The following is a 20,654-nucleotide window of genomic DNA, read 5'->3' as shown; positions in this document are numbered from 1 at the left end:
GTTCGTCCTGCAAGGGCCAATATATGACCCACTCAAGCATGCAATTATCCAGCGGGCCTTGTTTGAAGGCAGGCAGCAATACAAAGGGATGCATAACAATGACGGGCTCAAGCTGGAATCCTTATCCATGCATATCCCTTGCCACCTGTTCCGGAGGCTCCCATCCTGCCAAAACTTCTACATCTGTCCTGAAAGCCATTCTAGCGAGTCTTGATAGTGTTGGGGACTTACCAGGTCAATGAAGCTGTCAGCAGACTGGGCTTCTCTGCGCAAGCCTTGCGAGACTTGTCTAGAGAGTTGAGGATATCCGGTCTCTCTACTGTCAACCCACCTGAACTGTCCTTTATGGTCGATTTCGAGAAAGGATGTTACACCCTATTCTCGATATCGATAACTTCAACGTTGTACTGGCGGTCATAAGTATGGACTTTTCAGGGCAATTGAATGGGTGATCGTCGCTGACTCACTATCAATCAAAGGCACATACATCCTCCTATTCGGATTCATATCGCTGAAAATCAAACAAAGATGGTACCTGGGTGAAGCTTGTATGATTGCTTCCTCGAGGATATTATCGTTGCTGATTAGGATTAGTGCCTGCTTTCCTGACTGGCGTCGCGTTTGGACCGTCTGCGGCGAGATTTCTCAAGGTTTCCCAATGGGCCGGTGACGATAGCGACGGAGACCACGATATTACCTACGTACGCTCTGCCTGATCCGGGTGGTTATATCTGGATAATTGTATGCTGACTTGCCTAGGACTTGGCTCGCCTGGTCATTGGCATCCAATTAGTCAAAGTTGGATATCAGTTGCCTCGGAAATATCTGAAGGAACGGTTCAAGGAAATGACCATTTGCTTACTTCCACTCACTGCCATCGGTTGGCTTGCGACATCTGGATGCATCATGCTCATGATTCCACGTATTTCCTTCGTCCGTCGGCCTCTGTCATCCGTCGTTGCAAACCGGTACTGATTTTCGCGAACAGCTATCCGCTCTTATAATCGGCTCCTGTGTAGCATGCACAGACCCAATTCTATCTCAAGCAATTGCCAAGGGTCCTTTCGCCGACAATTATGTTCGTCGCCCTCTCCGTGAATTCATCTCGTCCGAGGCAGGGGGTAACGACGGCTTTGGCTTCCCCTTCCTACTACTGGCTGTGGCCCTTTTGCGGTACGCCGAGGCACCTGACAACACGGCCAGTCTGGAAGACTTTGATTTGGCAAGGGGGATCCCGGACTCGCTGGGCACGGCTGATATCGGACGTTTTGGTGGTGGAGTTACCCGCGCTTTGAGGCACTGGGCTATCGAAGGTGTGCTCTATATGATGGTATTGGGATCGGGATATGGTGCTCTCATAGGCTTCATGAGCCGCAAGCTTCTTAACTTCGCTTCTAAGAGGTACGTGACGGATGACGTGCTTTCGAGACCTCCGCTTACCTCTGAACAGGAGATGGATCGATAACGAATGTTTCGCCCTCATGCCTGTGGCTGTCGGGGTAAGTTTATTCTAGTTGGTGGTAGAACAGCGCTAACAATGTCACTTAGTTGTTCATCGTCGGCACATGCGGCTGCTTCGGCTCCGATGAGACGTTGGCTTGTTTCGTGGCCGGGAACGCACTGAACTGGAACGGACTGTATCACGCCGAGTCGCAGGCCCGGCATGACGCCTTCAACTCGACCCTGGAAACGCTGTTGAATTTCGGGATCTTCATGTACCTCGGCGCGGTGATGCCATGGGATCAATTTCATATGCCGGACACAACGGGTATCACCGCCTGGCGGCTGATCGTATTGGGATTCCTCATCCTGCTTTTTCGTCGTATGCCGGCGATCCTGCTCGGGTACCGGTTTATGCCGAAGGTGTGCAGTAACTGGAAGGAAGCCTTGTTCATGGGATACTTCGGACCGATCGGTGAGTCTTGACGCCGTGGCATAAGACCTGAACTAACGAACGTGAGCAGGTGTGGGGGCGATTACATATGCAGAATACACTCGCCGATTATTCCCAGCCCCTGGGAAGAGTGATAGGGAAATCAACGACTTGACTGCTGCCATCTCTCCAGGTATGGTACCTGTCTTTGTCTTTCACCGAGAGCAAGCGGATGTTCTGACGTTCCCTAGTTGTTTACTGGTTGGTTCTATTTTCGATCATCGTCCACGGCCTGTCCGTCCCGGCGCTCAACGCTTTATACAAGCTATTCAAGGTACCCTGTGTCTGCGACCACCCGGTGGAAGTCGTCCTCCTCTCGGAGAACGAGCCCCTCCCGAACAACATTACAATCGAACCAGGGCGACACTCGATAATCGTGAACAACCGCTTTTCCCGCTCACCGGACGAGGAAGCGCAAACGCAAAGATTCTCCCGCCGCGATACAGAGGCAATACTAAGACCGAGCGAAGAAAGTGAGGACCGACCCCGCACGCAGGAGTCGAATCAGTCCTTGCAAAAGGTCGACCGAGCGGTTGATACGACGGATATGGTTTGATTATCATGTCGTCTTCCGATAGACAGTTTATTTGGAGCCATGATATCATAATGAGAATCAAAAAACTTCGTTCCTATCATTCATCATAACAAGATGCACGGTGCCACCTCTCCCGTTTAAAAACAAACTCCACAGTCCATCACCCTAGTCTGGAATTCAAACGGGGCAAGTCTATCGCCGTCAGCCATGCACCATACACCAGCCATGCAGATCGCAGGATATACCTTTCCACACGAAGAGCAAGTCTTATTCTCGCCTGAGATGGAAGCACCGCAGGAGGGACAAGCGTTGTGACCGGCCATTTTGAGTTGCGGGGATCTAGATCTGAAGATCTAAACCACGGGTGAGATTAGCTTGTTTGGACCGTCAATACAGCAATGCAGACATACCTTGTTGATGGATTCGATAATAGTTTGAGTACCTTTGTGGGTGAGATGAGTCAGGAAAGGTAAGTAGTTAGTGAAGAATCAGAAATGATAAAGATTTAGATGCAGTGGTTTGTTTTGCTTGTACCCCGCCGGCTGTCAGTGAGTGCCCCGCCTTGGGTGCTTGTGGTGATTGGTCTGTAGGAGTTGTCCAATGGGCAGCTGATTGTTTCTAACTATCTTACAGGTTTCGAGATGATACCTTATAGGTGAGGATAGCAGGTGACTGAGGTAATTAGGAGTAAATGAGGGTGGTTCTATGTGCAAATAGTGAGCTTCGTTGTCTACTTCAGTTGCGTAGGTTTTGGATGAATATGTATCCTCAAGGTAGTGAGGCGTTATATAGATCACGAGGAGTATGTGAACAGACAAAGTATAGAAATTTGGTATGTCTTGATAGCGTCAGTGTCTTCTTTGACCATAGGGTTGATCACTGCGATGCCAATGCAGGTCGATCAGCCCCGTCAATTGCCTGTTTAGGAAATCTGTTTGGTATCACTGACTCTTTATGCACACAATCCTACGACCCGATCTCATATTCGGGCAGTCACTGTCCTCAGATCAGGCGCTGCTCTATAATCGATGAACTAGAAGAACAACTCGGTCACCCGAAGACAAAGCCAACGTGTCAAACAGTCTCCATTCAGTGGATACTTCAACCCGGTTGGAATTCGGGATCGGGAGGATGCCATTACTACTATTGGATCATGCTATGGGGATACGGGTGGGTTTCTTTTCACTCTGCAGAGTTGCTGGAGCTTGGCGTTCTCCATTGAGCTGTGGATTTTCCCTTTTGACGAGATCGGGTTTCCTTTAAGAAAGGATATCACTGTCGAAAACATCAATAGAACTCGGTTGTAGGAGTTGAGTTGTTCGGGGTTGAGCTAGGAGCAAGGGAGCTGAATAGTGCTGTTCCGGACTGGTCTGGTGACTCCAGATAACTGCAGTCACGAGCTGCAAGCCATTTTTTTGCGAAAAAGCCTAATATGAGCAAAGAAAGGGGATACCCAAGCATCAAATACTCGGGATGGCCGAGTTGAGTCTATTCGTTCGATCCCGTGATAGAATGAAGCATACTCCGTCTTCGTAGTCGATAGATAGTCGAGGCTATTCTTAGATCCCGAAATATCGGATTGCGTCGGAGCTTGGGAGTCTCCCAGCTCTGTTGTAAGCCTGTGAAAATTCCTGACGAGTTACCAAAGACCCGAAAAATCAGAGGAAAGCAATTGCCCACTATTTTTGTGCAACATGAGGCATTTTTCGATGGGAACATTCTGAATTCGATTCTTGTTATCAAATAGCTTCCTAAATCTTCCGCATTTGGAACAGACTGTCTCCACTTGGCATGCCTGCCCAGCTGCACAGCCCGCTTGTTTGAAATTGATAGATACCTCGATTGTTTGAAATTAGGGGCTTTGAGCACTTCTAGACTCTTGCTTTGCTTCTTTTGATCTCGAGTATTCCTATATTCTCCGATGAGTACAGACCCTATCTTTCTAGACATTGTATTGACGGTCTAGCTGCTCAATTTCTCGCAGTCAAACAGAACTACTCCTAAAAGACCTGAGGTCGAGTGGTCGACAATTTTACCATGGTCGTAGCACAGCCTCAGATTCAGGGGCAGATATCCCTTTCAGTCATGGCGCAAAGAGCTATCTTACCCTTTCTGACTAGATCACCAGATAACAGCCCAAAAGTCTAAGACTTATTTAAGAGGTCCGGGGAAGGCCCGCGTGGCCCAGGCGTCCTGCGGATGCGGGGTACAGCAGAATTTCCTGCCTTACGCGCCAGAACTACTGTAGCATGCATCAAGCCTTGTCATTGGAGCTTACCTAGCTTTCGTATCACTGACTCAGTCTCTGTGGGTTTTCACATCTGCAGCTCTTGGCTGTGACCAGCTGAGAGAGAGCTGAGTCCTACTGTAACTAGAAGTACATTTACTTTAGGGGTTAATAGCAATTGGAGTAATCTAACCCGAAGGGGAGGAAAACATCATGGGGTCCTCGGAAGGCTTGGTCGATCCTAGTAGAGAAGCATCTGTTTCTCACGTGGTGCTATGGATTTTCTGCTCCACAGTCATCTGGACTGTGTCTACAGCTGTGATAATAATGTTTCCCTCCTATATTTCCGGTTCCAAGTATTTTGCCTTAGCATCGAGACTGAAGCAAGCAGAATGATCGGAGGAAATCGTCAGTAAGAAGCTAGAGTCTTTGGATACGTCAGATCAAGGATGTTTGTTGGCAAGCCTTGTAGATGCAATTACGCTGTACTTGCAGTTGCATGCCCAAGAAACCAACGATAATCAAGGCGGTTCCCCTTTTGAAATTTAGTTCCCTTGAAGCGAAAAACCAAAAACGAGCAAGCGGCAATATCTTCTGCCCATGACGTTGGGATGTCAAAACAAAGCTTGTGATTGGTTTCTGCAACCGGTTTCCCTCGGCTCGCGATGACTAAAGGGGTTCGCCTCCCTTCCAGATTGGCATCGTGACCCAGACTCTCACTCGGGGATTTCGTCATGATTATCATTCTGGCCGTCGGGTCGACTTGGTCTTAGACAATTACTGCGGTTTCTTGGACGAAATTATTTTCAAAACTGGTAGAATAATTAGTCGTGTCTGACTGTATGAGGACAAGAAGAATTTCTATGTTGGTTTCGGAATGGCTTTTGTCGCTTTCGTTGTTCTGGACCACTCAAATTTTATAACAACAATCAATGTTAATAGGTATTTTGTCAAGATACGGTACTAGCCGATAACTCTGCACTCCCCGCAATCTGGGCCATACTAGCCCCTGATCGTTTGCCTCTTGAATCCAGCAGGCCTGGCTGTACCGCTATTGAGATCATCCAAAACGTCATAACTCCATTTGACCGTCAACGGACTCAATTTCAGTACTGCTTAGAGACAGAAAATAGCAGAGGGAATATACTCTGCCAACACGCTGGATGGAATGGTACGAGGTACTGTAATAGCTGTAAGACTGGTTCTGTATGTGCAGACTCTAGATAAATTCGCTGCGTTCGGCTGCTGGAATGTCGTCAAGAGCTGCACTCTGCATTACACGTTATTGGGAGCCCGAGAAACCATCGCAATACAGTACTGACTGAACTACCGGTAGACTAACTACTACAGAGTACCTGCGTTACTCTCGCCTCGTCACTTTTTTCCCTTCTTACAACCCCTCGCTGAATCTCAGCCCGACGCATCTATCCGTGCGTTATTATCCATTATCCACGAGTCATCAAGAATAATTTATCCCTTTCCCGATCAGTCCTCCCTGCAGCGCTAAGTACGTCGTCTTTGATTTTCTTTTACTCTTGTTGGTTGGTGGTCCCGACCAGTTGTTCCGTAACCATTTCGTGCCCACATCTGGGGTTCGGGTCAACTCGGACAGTCTATGAGAGGCATTTTTGTTCACTCCACGGCTAACCATCATCGCTGCAGACTCGTTCCTCAACCCCGACATCACCCGCGGAACTGTGGAGAAGCATATCGGATAGTATCCTTGAAACTGTCCTTGAGACCTGTATCATCGTGAACATGGCTCCTGCTGAGAACATTCATATACCCCGTGCTTCCCGCCCCGAACCAGGTCCTCTCTACTCTGATTTCTTCCAACAACAAGTCGCAAAGCAGCGCAATAATAATTATCATTCGACTTCTCTAAGAAACATGGTTGCCACATCAGTTAATCGCACTGCTCTGCACCCCGGTGGTGTTCAGTATGTCTTCCCTTATCTACCTTGCTGCCTTGTGAATCCCCTCAAGTGCCCTTGCCACTCTCCCTCAGTGTCCATCTTGTCTTCTTGCCTACCCTCATCGAGCCACACTTCAACACTAACAAAGTGACCACCCTTTCGCTGACATATACTTTGTCCAGACCGGGCAAGAGCCACACTGAACTCGAGGAGGAGCTTCACGAGCACGCCCACATTGACTATGAGCGTGTCGCAATCGTACGACTACCCTCAAGCCTAATTGCATCCCTCTTTGCGACGTACTAATCGTCCTAGATTGCCAATCCTTCCGTCGCTGCCCTCTACGAAGATGCCCTCGTCTACGAAACAGGTACCGCCATCACATCGAGTGGTGCCTTGACTGCATACTCTGGTGCCAAGACCGGCCGTTCTCCTTCAGATAAGCGTATCGTCAAGGAGGAGTCGTCAGAAAAGGACGTTTGGTGGGGACCTGTTAACAAGCCTATGACACCTGATGTAAGTGATACACTTTCATTTCAAATCGCGCATAGTCCAGTATATCGCGCATTCTTCTCGGTTGTTACCCCTTGCAGTGGATTGTTTGCAGCACTCCCGGGGTCCCCTGCACATGCATACCAAAGCGGTCAAGCTTTTTTGGCAGCACAGCGGTGACATCAACTCATTTTCTGGGAAATGCCTCAAATGCCTCGTATCCCTTTTGAGGACGTATATGAGGCATTTATTTCACATGCATTTGTGAACAGAAAACTGCAGCTTTGCCTGCATTTTGCGTGGTCCCGTGCTCCTGGTCGATTCTTCAGCTTTCTCCGCATTCCCCCCCGCCCTCGGCTCAACCGTCGATCACGTGCATTACATCATCACATTTCATATCGATAGGGCTGATGACTAACCAACTATTGTTAGGTCTGGCGTATCAACCGTGAACGTGCTGTTGACTACCTCAATACTCGTAACCGCATCTATGTTATCGATGGTTATGCCGGCTGGGATGAGAGATACCGCATCAGCGTCCGTGTCGTCTGCGCACGCGCCTACCATGCTCTCTTCATGCGCAACATGCTGATCCGCCCCTCCCGCGAGGAGTTGGAGCACTTCCACCCTGACTACGTTATCTACAACGCCGGTTCTTTCCCCGCCAACCGTTTCACAGAGGGCATGACCTCAGCTACGTCGGTAGCTATCAACTTCGCCGAGAAGGAGATGGTTATCCTGGGTACCGAGTACGCCGGTGAGATGAAGAAGGGTGTTTTCACCATTCTCTTTTACGAAATGCCCGTGAAGCACAATGTCCTGACCCTGCACTCCTCGGCTAACGAGGGTGAGAACGGCGATGTGACCGTCTTCTTCGGTCTGTCCGGCACTGGCAAGACCACTCTGTCTGCTGACCCCAAGCGTGCACTGATTGGTGATGATGAGCACTGCTGGACTGACCGCGGTATCTTCAACATCGAGGGTGGTTGCTACGCCAAGTGCATTGGCCTCTCCGCCGAGAAGGAGCCCGATATTTTCAACGCCATCCGCTTCGGATCCGTGCTCGAGAACGTCGTCTTCGACCCTGTTAGCCGTGTTGTCAACTACGATGATTCCACCCTCACTGAGAACACCCGCTGCGCCTACCCCATTGAGTACATCGAGAACGCCAAGATCCCCTGCATTGCGGACAAGCACCCCTCCAACATCATCCTCCTCACCTGCGATGCCCGCGGTGTCCTGCCTCCCATTTCCAAGCTCACCACCGAGCAGACCATGTTCCACTTCATCTCGGGTTACACCTCCAAGATGGCCGGTACTGAAGACGGTGTGACCGAGCCCCAGGCCACCTTCTCGTCTTGCTTCGCCCAGCCCTTCCTCGCTCTGCACCCCATGCGCTACGCCCGCATGCTCGCTGACAAGATCTCCGAGCACAAGACCAACGCCTGGCTGCTGAACACCGGTTGGGTTGGTGCCGGCGCCACTACTGGGGGAAAACGTTGCCCTCTCAAGTACACCCGTGCCATCCTGGACGCCATCCACAGCGGTGAACTCGCCAACGTGGAGTACGAGACCTACGATGTGTTCAACCTCCACGTGCCCAAGACCTGCCCTGGTGTGCCCTCTGAGCTGCTGAACCCCAAGAACAGCTGGACCGCCTCGACAAGCTTCACCGACGAGGTCAACAAGCTGGCCAAGCTGTTCAACGAGAACTTCTCCAAGTACGCAGACGAAGCCACCAAGGAGGTTATTGCGGCTGGCCCCGTTCCCTCCGAGTAGATTGTTTGACCTCATTTCCTTTGTTTTGCTTTGTCAATACATTGCATGGCGTGCTGCGTTTCTTTTTCTGGGACATGAATTGGCTCTGATCATGTGTGCGCTTGCAAGACGCAAGCCGGGTACTCAAACCATTTTGCTATTTCCTTTTCGCCCTGATTGCTATCATTGGCTTCCTCCTTGGGGAGATTATACCTTTATCGTACTATCTAGAATGCAAAAGTTGAGTTCAACGAGTTGGCATTGTAACCGGTGCAGCGTAGCTGTAGTCGAAAAAGAGGTCCAGGTAGTGGAGAAGTTCTCTAATAAATAACGCACAGGAGCACTGTAGTCCGGCTGCCAGCAAAACACTGACGCTTCGGGGTATTGGCGATTTTCCCCACTGATATTACGGTCTGGTCTACCTTACGGAGTGGCGTACCGATTGAGCATCCCATGCATACTGGGAGAGTATCTAGCAGTCTAGAACGTAGGGACGGGCTGTCCAGTCCTCCTTACCTAAAGCAAAGAAACCACAGTAAGCTAACTTGACCTTGAGCAACTCCTTGCCAGTCATAAGTAACCGTGCTACCTACCTACGCAACACGTACACGAGTAACGAGTCCTTGCGTCTTACAATAAGTCCGCATAGATGACAACCCCTACAGCGCTGATCGGCCATTCGCTGATTCGTCCTTCCCGCGTCTGAACTAGACTAGTCGCGTGGAGGTAAACATCTATCGAGCTGTCAGCTTCCGTCAACCGGGACAGTAAGTTGTAAGTTGGTTAACTACCGAATTGAATTCCGCTTGTTTTCCCGTGTTCCTTTCCCGGGTCGTTTGCGTCCCGGCTCCCCCTGATAATAGCGCTTACGAGATAGTTGGGCTTGCTGTGTTGCTCTCTACGGTGGACTCCGTGGGTTGTGCTGGCAGTGAGACTTGCCGGGTGTGTTTCCGCTGGGTACGATAGATGGTGGGTTGAGTGGGTTGGGAAAAGGGGGATTTTGGTAGGTGGTCATTCTAGATGATATCCGACTGACCAAGCTAAGGTGATGCGATATGGCTGTTTGGTGTTGAGTTGGATGGAGGCTACTGTACGACGAATAGAAGCGTATACTCGTATAGATGTTGGGCAGTGATGCTGTACGTTGCTATATACTCGGAGAACGACATTGACTCCGGATCTAGTGGTCTCGTATTTGCCTAACCGTGTGTTTCGACCAGCAGTTCAGTGTCTGTATCTCATGCCATTCATTTGGCCAACCGACTGACGATGTGCCTGAACTGCTGATGGTTCTATCTCAAATCGAAAGTGCCGGAATTCGGAGGAGCCACCGGAGCACAGCACTCCTGATGCTTCGTGTGGATGGAATAACAATATGCCTTCAGGGGAAGATATGATGTTTGGCGTCATATGGATAGCTAGATTGGTGTATTGATAGCGTTGCATGCATTTGCTCGGTTGCTGTTTGATATCAAACTGTAGTTATTCCCAACCCGCAATTGGGTCCCGGGATTTCCTCCAAACCTGACGGAAAAATGTACTTCAGATCCTCAACTAGCAGTGCTCCAGAAGTTGGACTGCTGAATAGACCGCTAGACCACATCCTCCCTAGCTGAAGCCCAGGCAGTGGGATAGCCGATCTGGATCGCATCAACGGAGGCTGGCTACGGCCAACGGTAACACATAGTATGAGTTCCCCGTGGGTCGTGGGGAGCGGACCCGTCCGTCAAGCTGATTGACCTGACAAGATTAGCGCCAGCAAAAATATTCATCCTTGCAGTGAGATAGCCGGAGCGTTGGCCCTGTTATCCTCGGGATATCGGACAGAGGGAGGCGTATACCGTTTGGACCGTCCGAGGCTCACTCGCTCGGGAATCAGGAGTATTCTCAATGATATTGCGCGAAGCCTCTGACCCTTTGCTTAAGTTGTCGTTGTCTCAGCCGTGCTAGCTATCCTGCACCTATTATTAAGCACTCTGTCCTGAACACGGTAGTCCGTAGTCCATCCAGCAACCGGCTATCGGGATGCGTCGGGAAACAACACGGGTTCCCGGGTGGTTCTCGTGAAACCGAAAGCGGAATAGTGTACTTCCCTTAGGCAGGTTTGTGGGTCACACTGGTCTGACCACCGTCATACTGTAAGATTACCCGCGCCCCGCTCAGGTCCATGACGTGGAGTGTAGGTGTCGGCTGCATACTGAGTTTCAGTAGACTCTGTAGACTGCAACGTGGATGGATTGGGAAATTGCCTGTCTGATCTGATCTGAATGAGAACAGTTTTTCCATTGATTTTATACAGGCTGTGAGCAAAAATCTTGTAGAATGCGATGAGGATGCGATGATAGTGTGATCCCAGAACTACAAGCTATACCTTACCCCGCATTCTACAAGTTCGCTGCAGGCGTCATGCTGCAGCTTAGTTACAGTCTACAAGATGTCCAAGACAATAATAGACAAAGGGTACCAACTAGATACTTGGCTAGAGTGGTCGTAGACTACCCGCGGCCTTAGTGGTGTGACATGAGCTGTAATGATCGAATCAGAAACGTGCTGATACTACACTCTCCATGGCAATACAGGATAGCATCCTTGGTATCCACGATCAAGCCAGAAGATGTGGAGATGCCTTTCTAGCGAAGATCGCAGCAATTCCTCCAGAAATCATTTGGACTGTTCGCAGAGATAGGTATCATAGCCATAGCGATAGCCATTCCATAGCCATATATATGCCTATACCTCCAACCCGTGTCTATCTTCCGTGCCTTTTCGAAGCTCTCAGACCTCCCCTTCTCACGTTCTGTCTCTGTGGACGTACATCGGTTGTTCGGAACCGTTTTTCGGTTTCTATGACTTGACAGATATAATACATACTCTTGCTCTCGACTCCCCTACTACTTGAATAAATTCAGTATCCTCTTGACTTCCTCCATCATCAGGAACAAGGCAATCTCGCAGTTAGTCGGGTAACCTCGCTATCATCTGACTCGTGACTCCCGGGAAGCTTCTTCGAGCTCTTCTCCTTCCCCTCAGTCACCCCAAACTCTCCACTGGGTCTTGCCCAACAAGCTGCTTGGACATTTTATCCACTATTGCTTCCCCTCTTCTGCTCTCCCTGTTTATTCTCGTCAAACTTCCGATCTCCAACTCCGTTTGCTGGTTCGTGTCTTCTATATACAACAGCTGTAGCTTCTGCTCGTGGTGAGTGTATCATCTACTTGTTCCTTGGGTGGAGTATACGTCATCTGTGAGACAATCCCCTCTCCTCGCAGACGCTGTCGCACTGTAAATCATATCCTGCTGGGGCTAAGTTCACCGTCTAACATCAAATTTGCATAGATTATATACTCGTTCGCTAGATTCCTGGTCAGTGGACTACTTTCTAGCAATACCCTCTCTGTCTTGCTATCTTATCAAAAACTATCGCAACGGCTGCCAGACCAACGAACTAACTGGTTTCTATCACAGCTTTGGTGCGAACCTCGCTTTACCATCAACATGGCCACCAGTACTGTCAAGGAGCCCGCTCCGCAACCATCTGTGGATTTCTTGCACCGTCCGTACACACGCGCCGCGCTGCCCTTCGTCAATGGTGGTCTCGCCGGCATGACTGCGACGGTCGTCATTCAGCCCATCGACATGATCAAGGTCCGCTTGCAACTGGCTGGTGAGGGTGTTCGTACTGGTCCTCGTCCCTCTGCATTTGGCGTTGCGCGCGACATCATTGCCTCCGGAAAAGTCCTCGACCTTTACACCGGTCTGTCAGCTGGTTTGCTGCGACAGGCAGTCTACACCACTGCCCGTCTGGGTTTCTTTGACACCTTCAGCAAGACCCTTAACAAGCGTGCTGAAGCGGCCGGTACGAAGGTCGGATTCGCCGAGCGCGCAGGAGCCGGCTTGGCTGCTGGTGGTATTGCCGCCATGATTGGAAATCCTGCAGATCTGGCCCTCGTCCGTATGCAGTCCGATGGTCTGAAACCACCAGAGGCCCGTGCCAACTACCGTTCCGTCGTTGACGCTTTGTTCCGTATCTCGAAGCACGAGGGTGTCACCGCTCTGTGGGCAGGTGCTTTCCCGACCGTGGTGCGTGCCATGGCCCTCAACCTGGGTCAATTGGCCTTCTTCGCCGAATCGAAGGCGCAGTTGAAAGCGCGTACGCAGCTCTCCACCCAGACCCAAACCTTCGCCGCTTCAGCCATCGCCGGTTTCTTTGCCAGTTTCCTTTCGTTACCCTTCGACTTCGTCAAGACTCGACTGCAGAAGCAACAAAAGGACCCCAAGACTGGCCAGCTTCCGTACAAGGGTCTGTTCGACTGCGCTCGTAAGGTTGCTCGTGAGGAGGGTTGGTTGAGGTTCTACCGCGGATTTGGCACTTACTATGTGCGGATCGCGCCCCATGCGTTAGTTTCCCCACTCCGCCTCGCTAATATCAGCCATCATTTCTCGCTAACCCCACTGATCGACTCTAGTATGGTGACGCTTATCGTGGCTGATTATCTCAACCTCATCACCAAGTAAAGCAATCGGCTCCTTTTCGACAGCTCAGTGGCTGTGCTACTGAGGTCTTAAGACTCGTTGTCTTCGCCAAGTCGCGGGGTCTGATAGTTATGATCCGACTCAATCGGCGAAATTATTGTGAAACGCGGCTTCCAGGCAGACGATATATCGTCATCTGGCCAGTTCTTATCCTATCTTTATGCGATTATTCGTCAGAGATGCTTGACCGGAAAATACGCCAAGGGTGGTGTTCGCAGTCAGGCACAGACGACACCATTCCTTGATGTAATTGGGAGAGCATGGTCGACAAAAGTGGGTTCTCTTACTTTGACAACACAGGCACAACTTTGTCATAGTGGTGTTTTATTCATCGTCGTTGTATACCTTGTGGGACTATACGTGACGATCAACTGGTCTATGTTTGTTCCAAGCCCCCGCGCCTCATGTCTAATCATTTGCATGACAGGCTTTTCGGCTATCTTATGAGATGCAATGGAGAGAGTTGCAATTTGCGCACGCTCTCTTGTCTTCTTTGCTTTGTTCTGCATGTACCTTATTTATATACCCCATGGCACGTCGCAGGACTGTTGCCTCGGCGCATTGTGGTTGCAAGGTGTCCTCGTATTTATGCGTTATGCCTTCCAAGTCTCAATATCATTCAAAAAAGGGTTACGCGCACTATCGTAGAACCGGCGAAGAGATATAGGTAGATCATACTGATGACTACTCAACGTTAAGAGTAAGCCATGGAGCTACTCGTCATCATCCACTTCATCTGACAGCGCACCTTGAGCCTGCGACAATCTTTCCTGCTTGATCCGAATAGCAGCATCGGTTGGCTCCTGATACGTGGTACCCCCCTCTTCCGAGTCATCATCGCTTGCAACAGTGATACCACTCTTGCGCCCTTCCCGAGGTCGCCTCCGGGGGTTCCCATGAGCATCCAGCTCGTCATCCTCCGCTTCCCGCTGTGATGCTGCTTCGGCGCGACGCACTCTGCGCAGCAGGACAGGATCACTGCGCAGATCTTCGGCGGTCAACACAATTGAGCAGACAGGACACTTGACGCAGCGAATACGATTTCTCCGGCCGCGTGACGGCGGCCCAGGGACGGTTGTGGAACTGTGTGCTATCATATCGGTGATGGCCTCGCGCTCGAAACTATGCGGACATTTGGTGCTGGTGACGGGGTCCCGGAAGGGGAGGAGGGTGAGGGGGCATTTGAGAGATATGCGCTCGCGCTCGATGGCGATCTCGTCCGAGTCTGCAGGCGAGGGGCTCCGGCGTTGGCGGGTGCGGCGGGCCGATGTCTGGTCGGTGGTGGAGGTTGTAGTTGCGTGGGGATCTTCCATGTGCGCAAACCAAGTGGAGGCGTGTGGGAGGGGCGGGATGTCGTCGCCGGGGTGTTTGGCGTCGTGAACGATGCGGTAGAAGCCAATGTAGGCATTGTTCGTGGAGTATCTGTATCTGTCAATTCGGCCATTCTTCCTTCGTCCAGCCATAGGCAATGCAGTACGTACCTCTGAGTCAAGGATTGACTTGTCCATCGCGCCGACTCCTCATCCAGCTTCTGATCTAGCCGCCGGCTAGGCGGGATACCCGTCATCTGCGGCTCGGGCGTCGCTTCGTAGTCCTCATCACCCTCTTCTTCGGGGTCCTGATCCCCCTCGTCATCGCCTCGTCTCCGCCTCGTCCGCCGACTCCGCAGTTCCGCAGCCCCAGCCCCAGCACCCGCAATAGTAGCCTCCTCCGCCTCCTTGGCCATATCCGCCAGCACCCCCTTCAAACCCTCAAGCTTCACCTCCGCATCAATCGTCTGCCGCATCCGCGCCTCCAATTCCTCCGTAACACTCTGAACCTGCTCCTCCAACCGCGCAAGCCGGTTTATCTCGTCCCCGTCATCACCATCATCGTCATCCTCGTTGTCATCCTCCCCTTCCTCCTGCTTCGCACCGACCCCCTCCGCACCAGGCGTCTCCCCATTCGCCCTCCTCCGCTTCCGCGCCCTCTCCTTCTGATACCGCACCCGCGCATCCGTAAGCCGCTCGTTGACCTCCCCCGCCGAATCGGTCAGTGTCTCCTCCGCGCGTTGGATGTGTGTCTTCAGCTGCCGCAGGGACGGCGCGTTCAGGAGCGCGATGATCGCATTGTGCCCTGCGGCGTTTAGGGGCGCGATGGGCGGCTCGTAGGCTGGGAGGGGAGGGGTTGAGGCTCGTGAGGGTGCTTGTGTGTGTCTGTTTGCGGTTGTGCTTGTGCGGTCGTTGCGAGATGTGTGTCGGTGGCGTCTTGTGCCGGGAGTTGCTGACATTTTATCTAGTCTTTGGCGGGTGGTCAGTGGTATAGAGGCTGAGCTACTATGACATGATGGTGTATGGTTTAGAGCTTCTCAGGTATGGTCGTTGCAGAGTCGTCGTGCAGGCTTAGTGCCGTCTATGCGATTATTTCTATCGATAAGATCGAGTTCCTACTATTACGAGGGACGCGACGCGCCGGCGCTAGTCCTGTTTAGGATATACTTATTGGTGCTTGAAATTCTGGGCAAAAGTCTCCTTTCTCCATAAAGTGTTATATTTTACAGCTTGCGAATAGAGTATTTAATAGCCTCCCAAAGGTTTGCGAGCTAAGTATGCAGCCCACTAGACCTTGTAGAAACAGAATGCATGATAGAAACCTAGAACAAGTCAGTCATGCCGCAGACAACTCGGTCACAATAGAGTTACTCACTGGCCGCTTCCTTTTCCTCCTCCGTCATGAGTAGTTCGCCAGTGGCTCGATCACGGACACCCATGCGCTCGCTCAAGGGACCCAGCTCCGGATCATCCTTTTCATCGCGCCAAATATCCAGGAACGGCTTGCGGTATTGTAACTCGAGGTTGTAATCCTCCGTAAGACTGCGGAAAATTAGTCTCGCACATCCAAAGCAGTTGTCCAAGACTCACGCTCGAAACGCTTCCCAGGGAACAACGTATTCCGGGACCTCCTCAACGGCCTCTTCCATGAAGTAGCTATACTTCCATCCAAAAGGAGGACGGAAAATACCATCCTCAGGAGTCGTAACAGGAAATCGGACCCGGTAGATCTGGTTCCCCCATTCTACCTTGCCATCATCCTCTTCCACCTCCCCGTCCTCAGGAGCCTCGTCTGTCTTCTCCTTCTTGGCTTGCGATTGCCGCTCCTTCTTCTTCGCATTGATTTCTGATACTCGCGCGCTGATCACGTCTGAGTTCGGGCAAACGCCGAGGAATCGGCCTCCCTTCTTCAGACATCCTGCAACATTGCGCAACATCTGCCTCGCTTTTTCTTCACTTTCAAAGGCGTAATGGATAGTGAACATGGATGCTACCACGTCAAATCCGCCTCCGCCCCACCGTGAGCTCATGACAGATCCCCCTGGGCCCACGTTGGGATCAATGCCAACCTGCTGGACAATGTCGACATCCCCCAGCCATTCTCCGAAGCAGTCCTTGGGTTGAAATTCCGCATGAAAGATGGGATTACGCCGGCCGCGATTACCGCGTCCGGATTTCATCCCATTGTAGCGTTCGCGGGCTTGGACAATTGATACTTCTGCCGGGTCAAGACCGACATACAAATCAACTGGCTGAGGAGCCAGTTGCCATTTCAAAAGATCACCACCCTTGCCACAGCCCAAGTCGATCACAAGAAGTCGCTTCTCCTCTACCGGAGGCACGCCGCCGTCTTCAGCCCAGTCCTTGGTGCCGTTGAACCGCGCAAGAAATTCCTCGTCCGGAGAAAATTTCTGGATAAGGGTACTCTTGATCCAGTTGTTGAAGCTCCGCAGGCCCTTGATCTTACTTTCCGTCTTCCGCCACTCCCTTCCGCGCTGTGGCACTGCGTTGTAGTGCTGACGAACAACATCTGCCAACCCGCGGCCCTGGGAAGCCCGCATCGCCTCTTCAACCTGCGCACGCTCTCTTTCTTCTTGTCTCCGGCGCAAAGTCTCCCGATCTACCAGTCCCATCCGAGCCCCACCACCGGGCCGTTTGCGCTGCCGGGGTTGATCCTCTGGGGTAGGAGACCGTGGAGGTGGAAGGGGTGAGGTAGATCGGTAAGTTGGACCATTGCGATCGGCAGCTGATGCTGTCTCATCTGCATCACGGCGAGAGTACGCCGAAGGAGGCGTTCTACCGCGCTTCCGCAGCTTTTGGTGTCGTTCTTCCATGCGCTTCCGCTTGGACACGGGGCGGTCTGGAGTAGGCTGTGATTTTTCGGACGCATTCTCCTCCGCGGGCACCTTCCTCTTTTTATCACCTTGAGATCCATTCTGATCGGTAGGCGAAGCCACCTGGTCTGGCCGATTCGACTTGTCTGACGGATCCGCTCTGGGCTTGGGTGTCGCCGAACCGGAGGTGTTGTCCATGGTTGTAGTTGATTTATTCGATTGATTCTGCGCCGCAGATGTCAAAGATTGTGTATTCGAAGCCTCCTGCGCTGCGGGATTTACAGGCGACTGTACGTGAGTTGAGATGGAGGGAGGAGTTTGCGTAGTCGATTGTGCTGGCGGTGACTCCGCATATAGTACTTTCGCGGATGCTGTAGTCTTTGGATCAGGGCCAGGATGTTGCTGCCATTTCAAGTAAAGTCAGCGACAAAGTGTTAAAGCTACAGTGAGCTGACCTTGACCTCAGGAATTGAACGACAATGGCTCGCGCAGAATTTGATCAAATTGGACGCCAGAAAAACAGCCCGCAGATTTGACGAGTAAAGCATTCACAGCGAGTATGAACCAGAAAAATTTACTCACCAGATCAGTGGTGTTATTATTTTCCCCAGATGCACCGTAAATCTGCTCCGAAGACGAGAAGCCGGCATGGGGCTGGTCGGAGGCGAGGCGACCCCGGAGAGACCGAGCTTCGTCTCCATCACGCTCCTCCCAACTGTCCCGGGCTGGATCATACATGCTGCCACCGGAGATGCGCCACGCTTATTGATTTTCGTCGTACATGGGATTCTCGAGAGTTTACAAAAATAATTAAGAACATTTTGAAGAGATAAAGGACGAGAAAGAACGCTCTTTCTGCGTGCGATGATGGTCCTGTTCATACTTCTGGTATCCCTGGTTAAGTCTAGCGCCTGCTGTGTTCCCCTTACCGCATCCGGCGCGATCGTCTAGAAGCAGACAGCAAATAATACCTACAGCAAATAATTCATATCAAATGGTATTGAGTTAGATGCGAAACCTCGATTGAATTGATTATGTACAGTGAAGACAGGCTGGGTATATACATGGATAAAATAGAAAGACGAATCAATGGCACCGTGCTTGCATAGCTAATGTTGAGCCGAAAGAAAGATATAGGAAGAAATGCGCAAACGCCAGCAGATCATACGCTCAAGCTGAAGACATGAATCCGACCATCATGGAGCAACCGACTTTTTTCCGTGAGGAGACTTGACGTTCAGCACCTGTCGCATCCGCCGAAGTTTCGCCCACCACTCTCGATCATTGGCCTTCTTTTGTTCCTCGTTCACCTCATCCACTACCGGGAAGTCACCAGAGGGTGTCTCCGAGACAGCACGCAGGGTGTCCATGGAAGCCGATGACCTGACCTGCCGGCGGTGTTTGACTTTGAGTGCTTGAACAAGTAGTTCCCATCCGCTTCTCAGCTCTGCCAGCTTCTCTGTTGCCTTGCCAGTCCCGCTTTGAGCCTTTCCGCTGATCCAAGGGCAATACTCCATATGCTCATTGGCAACATCCAATGCGTCGTAGACCGTGGCATCCCCATTATCCTTCGGCCTGTACATCCACAGGCCCAATCGTCGAAAACATGCACTGCAGCCTACCAAGCCGGCCGTTTCGTTTGAAACTGCATCCCAGCCGAAGACTGCTAGCGCAAAGGCAGTTCTGTCGATAGGCTTCGATGGCCCAAGTGCCACCTGAGAGCTCTCTTCGTGAGTTTCTTCGTTTGACACTTGCTCCTGCAACTGGTCCTGCGACTGGCCCTGCGATTGGTCCTGCTGCTGACGTTGAGACTCTGTGGGGCGCAACCCATCGCCGGTTTCGAAGCTTTCTCGGGGTAATATCTCGAGGACATCATCTAAATTGAATGACTCGGGTGTTTGAATAATATCCTCAGCCGGCAGCTTATCGGCAATTTTTGTAATATTTGAATACCGTTTCTGAAGACTAGCGATTGCCGTATCGGTGTTGGCGAGTGTTAGTCGATGAATCGTAGCTTAATTGATCAGTGATAAATCATAAAAATCGCAGAAACTATGTGCTTGACCAACCATCACAGCCTTTGTTTCTCCAAGGACAATGTTCACCATGCCCTTTGACCAGCAGACTCGCATACTCTTCTACCAGCTTGTCACCTTCGACAGTCAGTTTGACGGTTATTGAAGCCAACAAATGTACCATGCACTTACGGACTTCCTTCCTCTCCTGGACCTTGTCGAGATCATATCCATCCAACTCGTCAAGTTCGTCCGGTAATTTGACAACCACTGAGCCGCCACAGCCACCCACACACGACACCCGCGAAACATCTGTACAGATCCATCCTCGTTTGGCCCATTCAACCTCACTTATTGCAGCCGGTTTCGGAGACCATCGATCGACGCGGCGAAAGGTCTCTAATCTCTCCAAAAAGCGTTCGCGGTCCCACGGGACGAAGCTAGGGCGTGTTGTTGACGAAAGGGAAGAGTCTTTGGAGCTAGCTCGAGCTTTTAGAATCGATCTCCCGACCGCCGCGAAGCCGCTTTCATCTTTATCGCTCAGTCGCACCTTCTTGATGGATAGATCTGCGGGAAGACGCTCGCGAGCTGTTGTTGGAGTTGCGGGGGTCTTTTTGGCAGCGGGTTCAGCGGCCGATGGCTTGGTCAGAGATTCCAGCACTCGATGAAACTTTCGCTTTTTGGTCTCAACCGCGTAGGACATTTCCTGGAGTGGGAGTGAGCTGATTCAGCTTCAGAACGAACTTGAAGGTCTTGAACTATGGAGATCGACCTGCGATGATGATATTATCAGAAAGGGGGCTAAACCCAAGACGGCAATTGTCTTGTTCCTCGTCAACAATGGGTTCCTGGAAAATCCGGTGCGCGCAGTTTCATTACTGGATGGGCAATTGATAAAGAAAATGAGAGTTAATTTGACCTATGTTAAGTGCTGATCATATGGGATCACTTTCATAAGATTCCGATGTAACTAGACAATTGACGAACCCTGTTATGGCTATATTGAAGTATTCCTCATCCGAGTATCGAATCATGCAATACTGATTGGTCCTTCGGCATTTCGGCCATTCCGATCTCCGTCCACAACGATCATTCGAGGGT

The 20,654-nt window shown here is 51.1% G+C and overlaps 6 protein-coding genes across 6 annotated transcripts, besides 1 other annotated feature; 3 read left to right on the top strand and 3 right to left on the bottom strand.

Annotated features, from left to right (window-relative positions):
- Nucleotides 1–365: 365 nt before the first annotated feature.
- NFIA_053400 (putative plasma membrane antiporter) lies at nt 366–2,489 on the top strand (the record flags this gene model as incomplete). The annotated part of the gene is made up of 9 exons (XM_001257890.1): nt 366–420; nt 480–548; nt 595–701; nt 760–933; nt 989–1,401; nt 1,451–1,499; nt 1,549–1,915; nt 1,965–2,066; nt 2,125–2,489. 9 exons carry the CDS (start codon nt 366–368, stop codon nt 2,487–2,489), a joined length of 1,701 nt encoding a protein of 566 aa, XP_001257891.1.
- Nucleotides 2,490–6,453: 3,964 nt separating this feature from the next.
- On the top strand, nt 6,454–8,882 carry acuF (phosphoenolpyruvate carboxykinase PCK1; the record flags this gene model as incomplete). Its single annotated transcript, XM_001257889.1, has 4 exons — nt 6,454–6,635; nt 6,794–6,869; nt 6,927–7,127; nt 7,536–8,882. 4 exons carry the CDS (start codon nt 6,454–6,456, stop codon nt 8,880–8,882), a joined length of 1,806 nt encoding a protein of 601 aa, XP_001257890.1.
- Nucleotides 8,883–12,356: 3,474 nt separating this feature from the next.
- NFIA_053380 (putative mitochondrial dicarboxylate carrier protein) lies at nt 12,357–13,376 on the top strand (the record flags this gene model as incomplete). The annotated part of the gene is made up of 2 exons (XM_001257888.1): nt 12,357–13,258; nt 13,328–13,376. The coding sequence occupies 2 exons, from the start codon at nt 12,357–12,359 to the stop codon at nt 13,374–13,376; spliced, it is 951 nt and encodes a 316-aa protein (XP_001257889.1).
- Nucleotides 13,377–14,107: 731 nt separating this feature from the next.
- On the bottom strand, nt 14,108–15,663 carry NFIA_053370 (SUMO ligase MMS21; the record flags this gene model as incomplete). The annotated part of the gene is made up of 2 exons (XM_001257887.1): nt 14,108–14,816; nt 14,876–15,663. The coding sequence occupies 2 exons, from the start codon at nt 15,661–15,663 to the stop codon at nt 14,108–14,110; spliced, it is 1,497 nt and encodes a 498-aa protein (XP_001257888.1).
- A 328-nt stretch (nt 15,664–15,991) lies between these two features.
- Nucleotides 15,992–18,276, bottom strand: abd1 (mRNA (guanine-N7)-methyltransferase; the record flags this gene model as incomplete). Its single annotated transcript, XM_001257886.1, has 4 exons — nt 15,992–16,026; nt 16,080–16,246; nt 16,295–17,940; nt 18,121–18,276. 4 exons carry the CDS (start codon nt 18,274–18,276, stop codon nt 15,992–15,994), a joined length of 2,004 nt encoding a protein of 667 aa, XP_001257887.1.
- A 458-nt stretch (nt 18,277–18,734) lies between these two features.
- On the bottom strand, nt 18,735–20,256 carry NFIA_053350 (uncharacterized protein; the record flags this gene model as incomplete). The annotated part of the gene is made up of 3 exons (XM_001257885.1): nt 18,735–19,552; nt 19,608–19,691; nt 19,746–20,256. The coding sequence occupies 3 exons, from the start codon at nt 20,254–20,256 to the stop codon at nt 18,735–18,737; spliced, it is 1,413 nt and encodes a 470-aa protein (XP_001257886.1).
- Nucleotides 19,295–19,335: a microsatellite.
- Nucleotides 20,257–20,654: the final 398 nt, after the last annotated feature.

Source organism: Aspergillus fischeri, genomic scaffold (genome assembly GCF_000149645.3).
Source record: "Aspergillus fischeri NRRL 181 1099437636266 genomic scaffold, whole genome shotgun sequence".
Taxonomy (NCBI): domain Eukaryota; kingdom Fungi; phylum Ascomycota; class Eurotiomycetes; order Eurotiales; family Aspergillaceae; genus Aspergillus; species Aspergillus fischeri.
The sequence above is the reverse complement of the archived record's forward strand: the minus strand, read 5'-3'. Positions and strand labels throughout refer to the sequence as shown.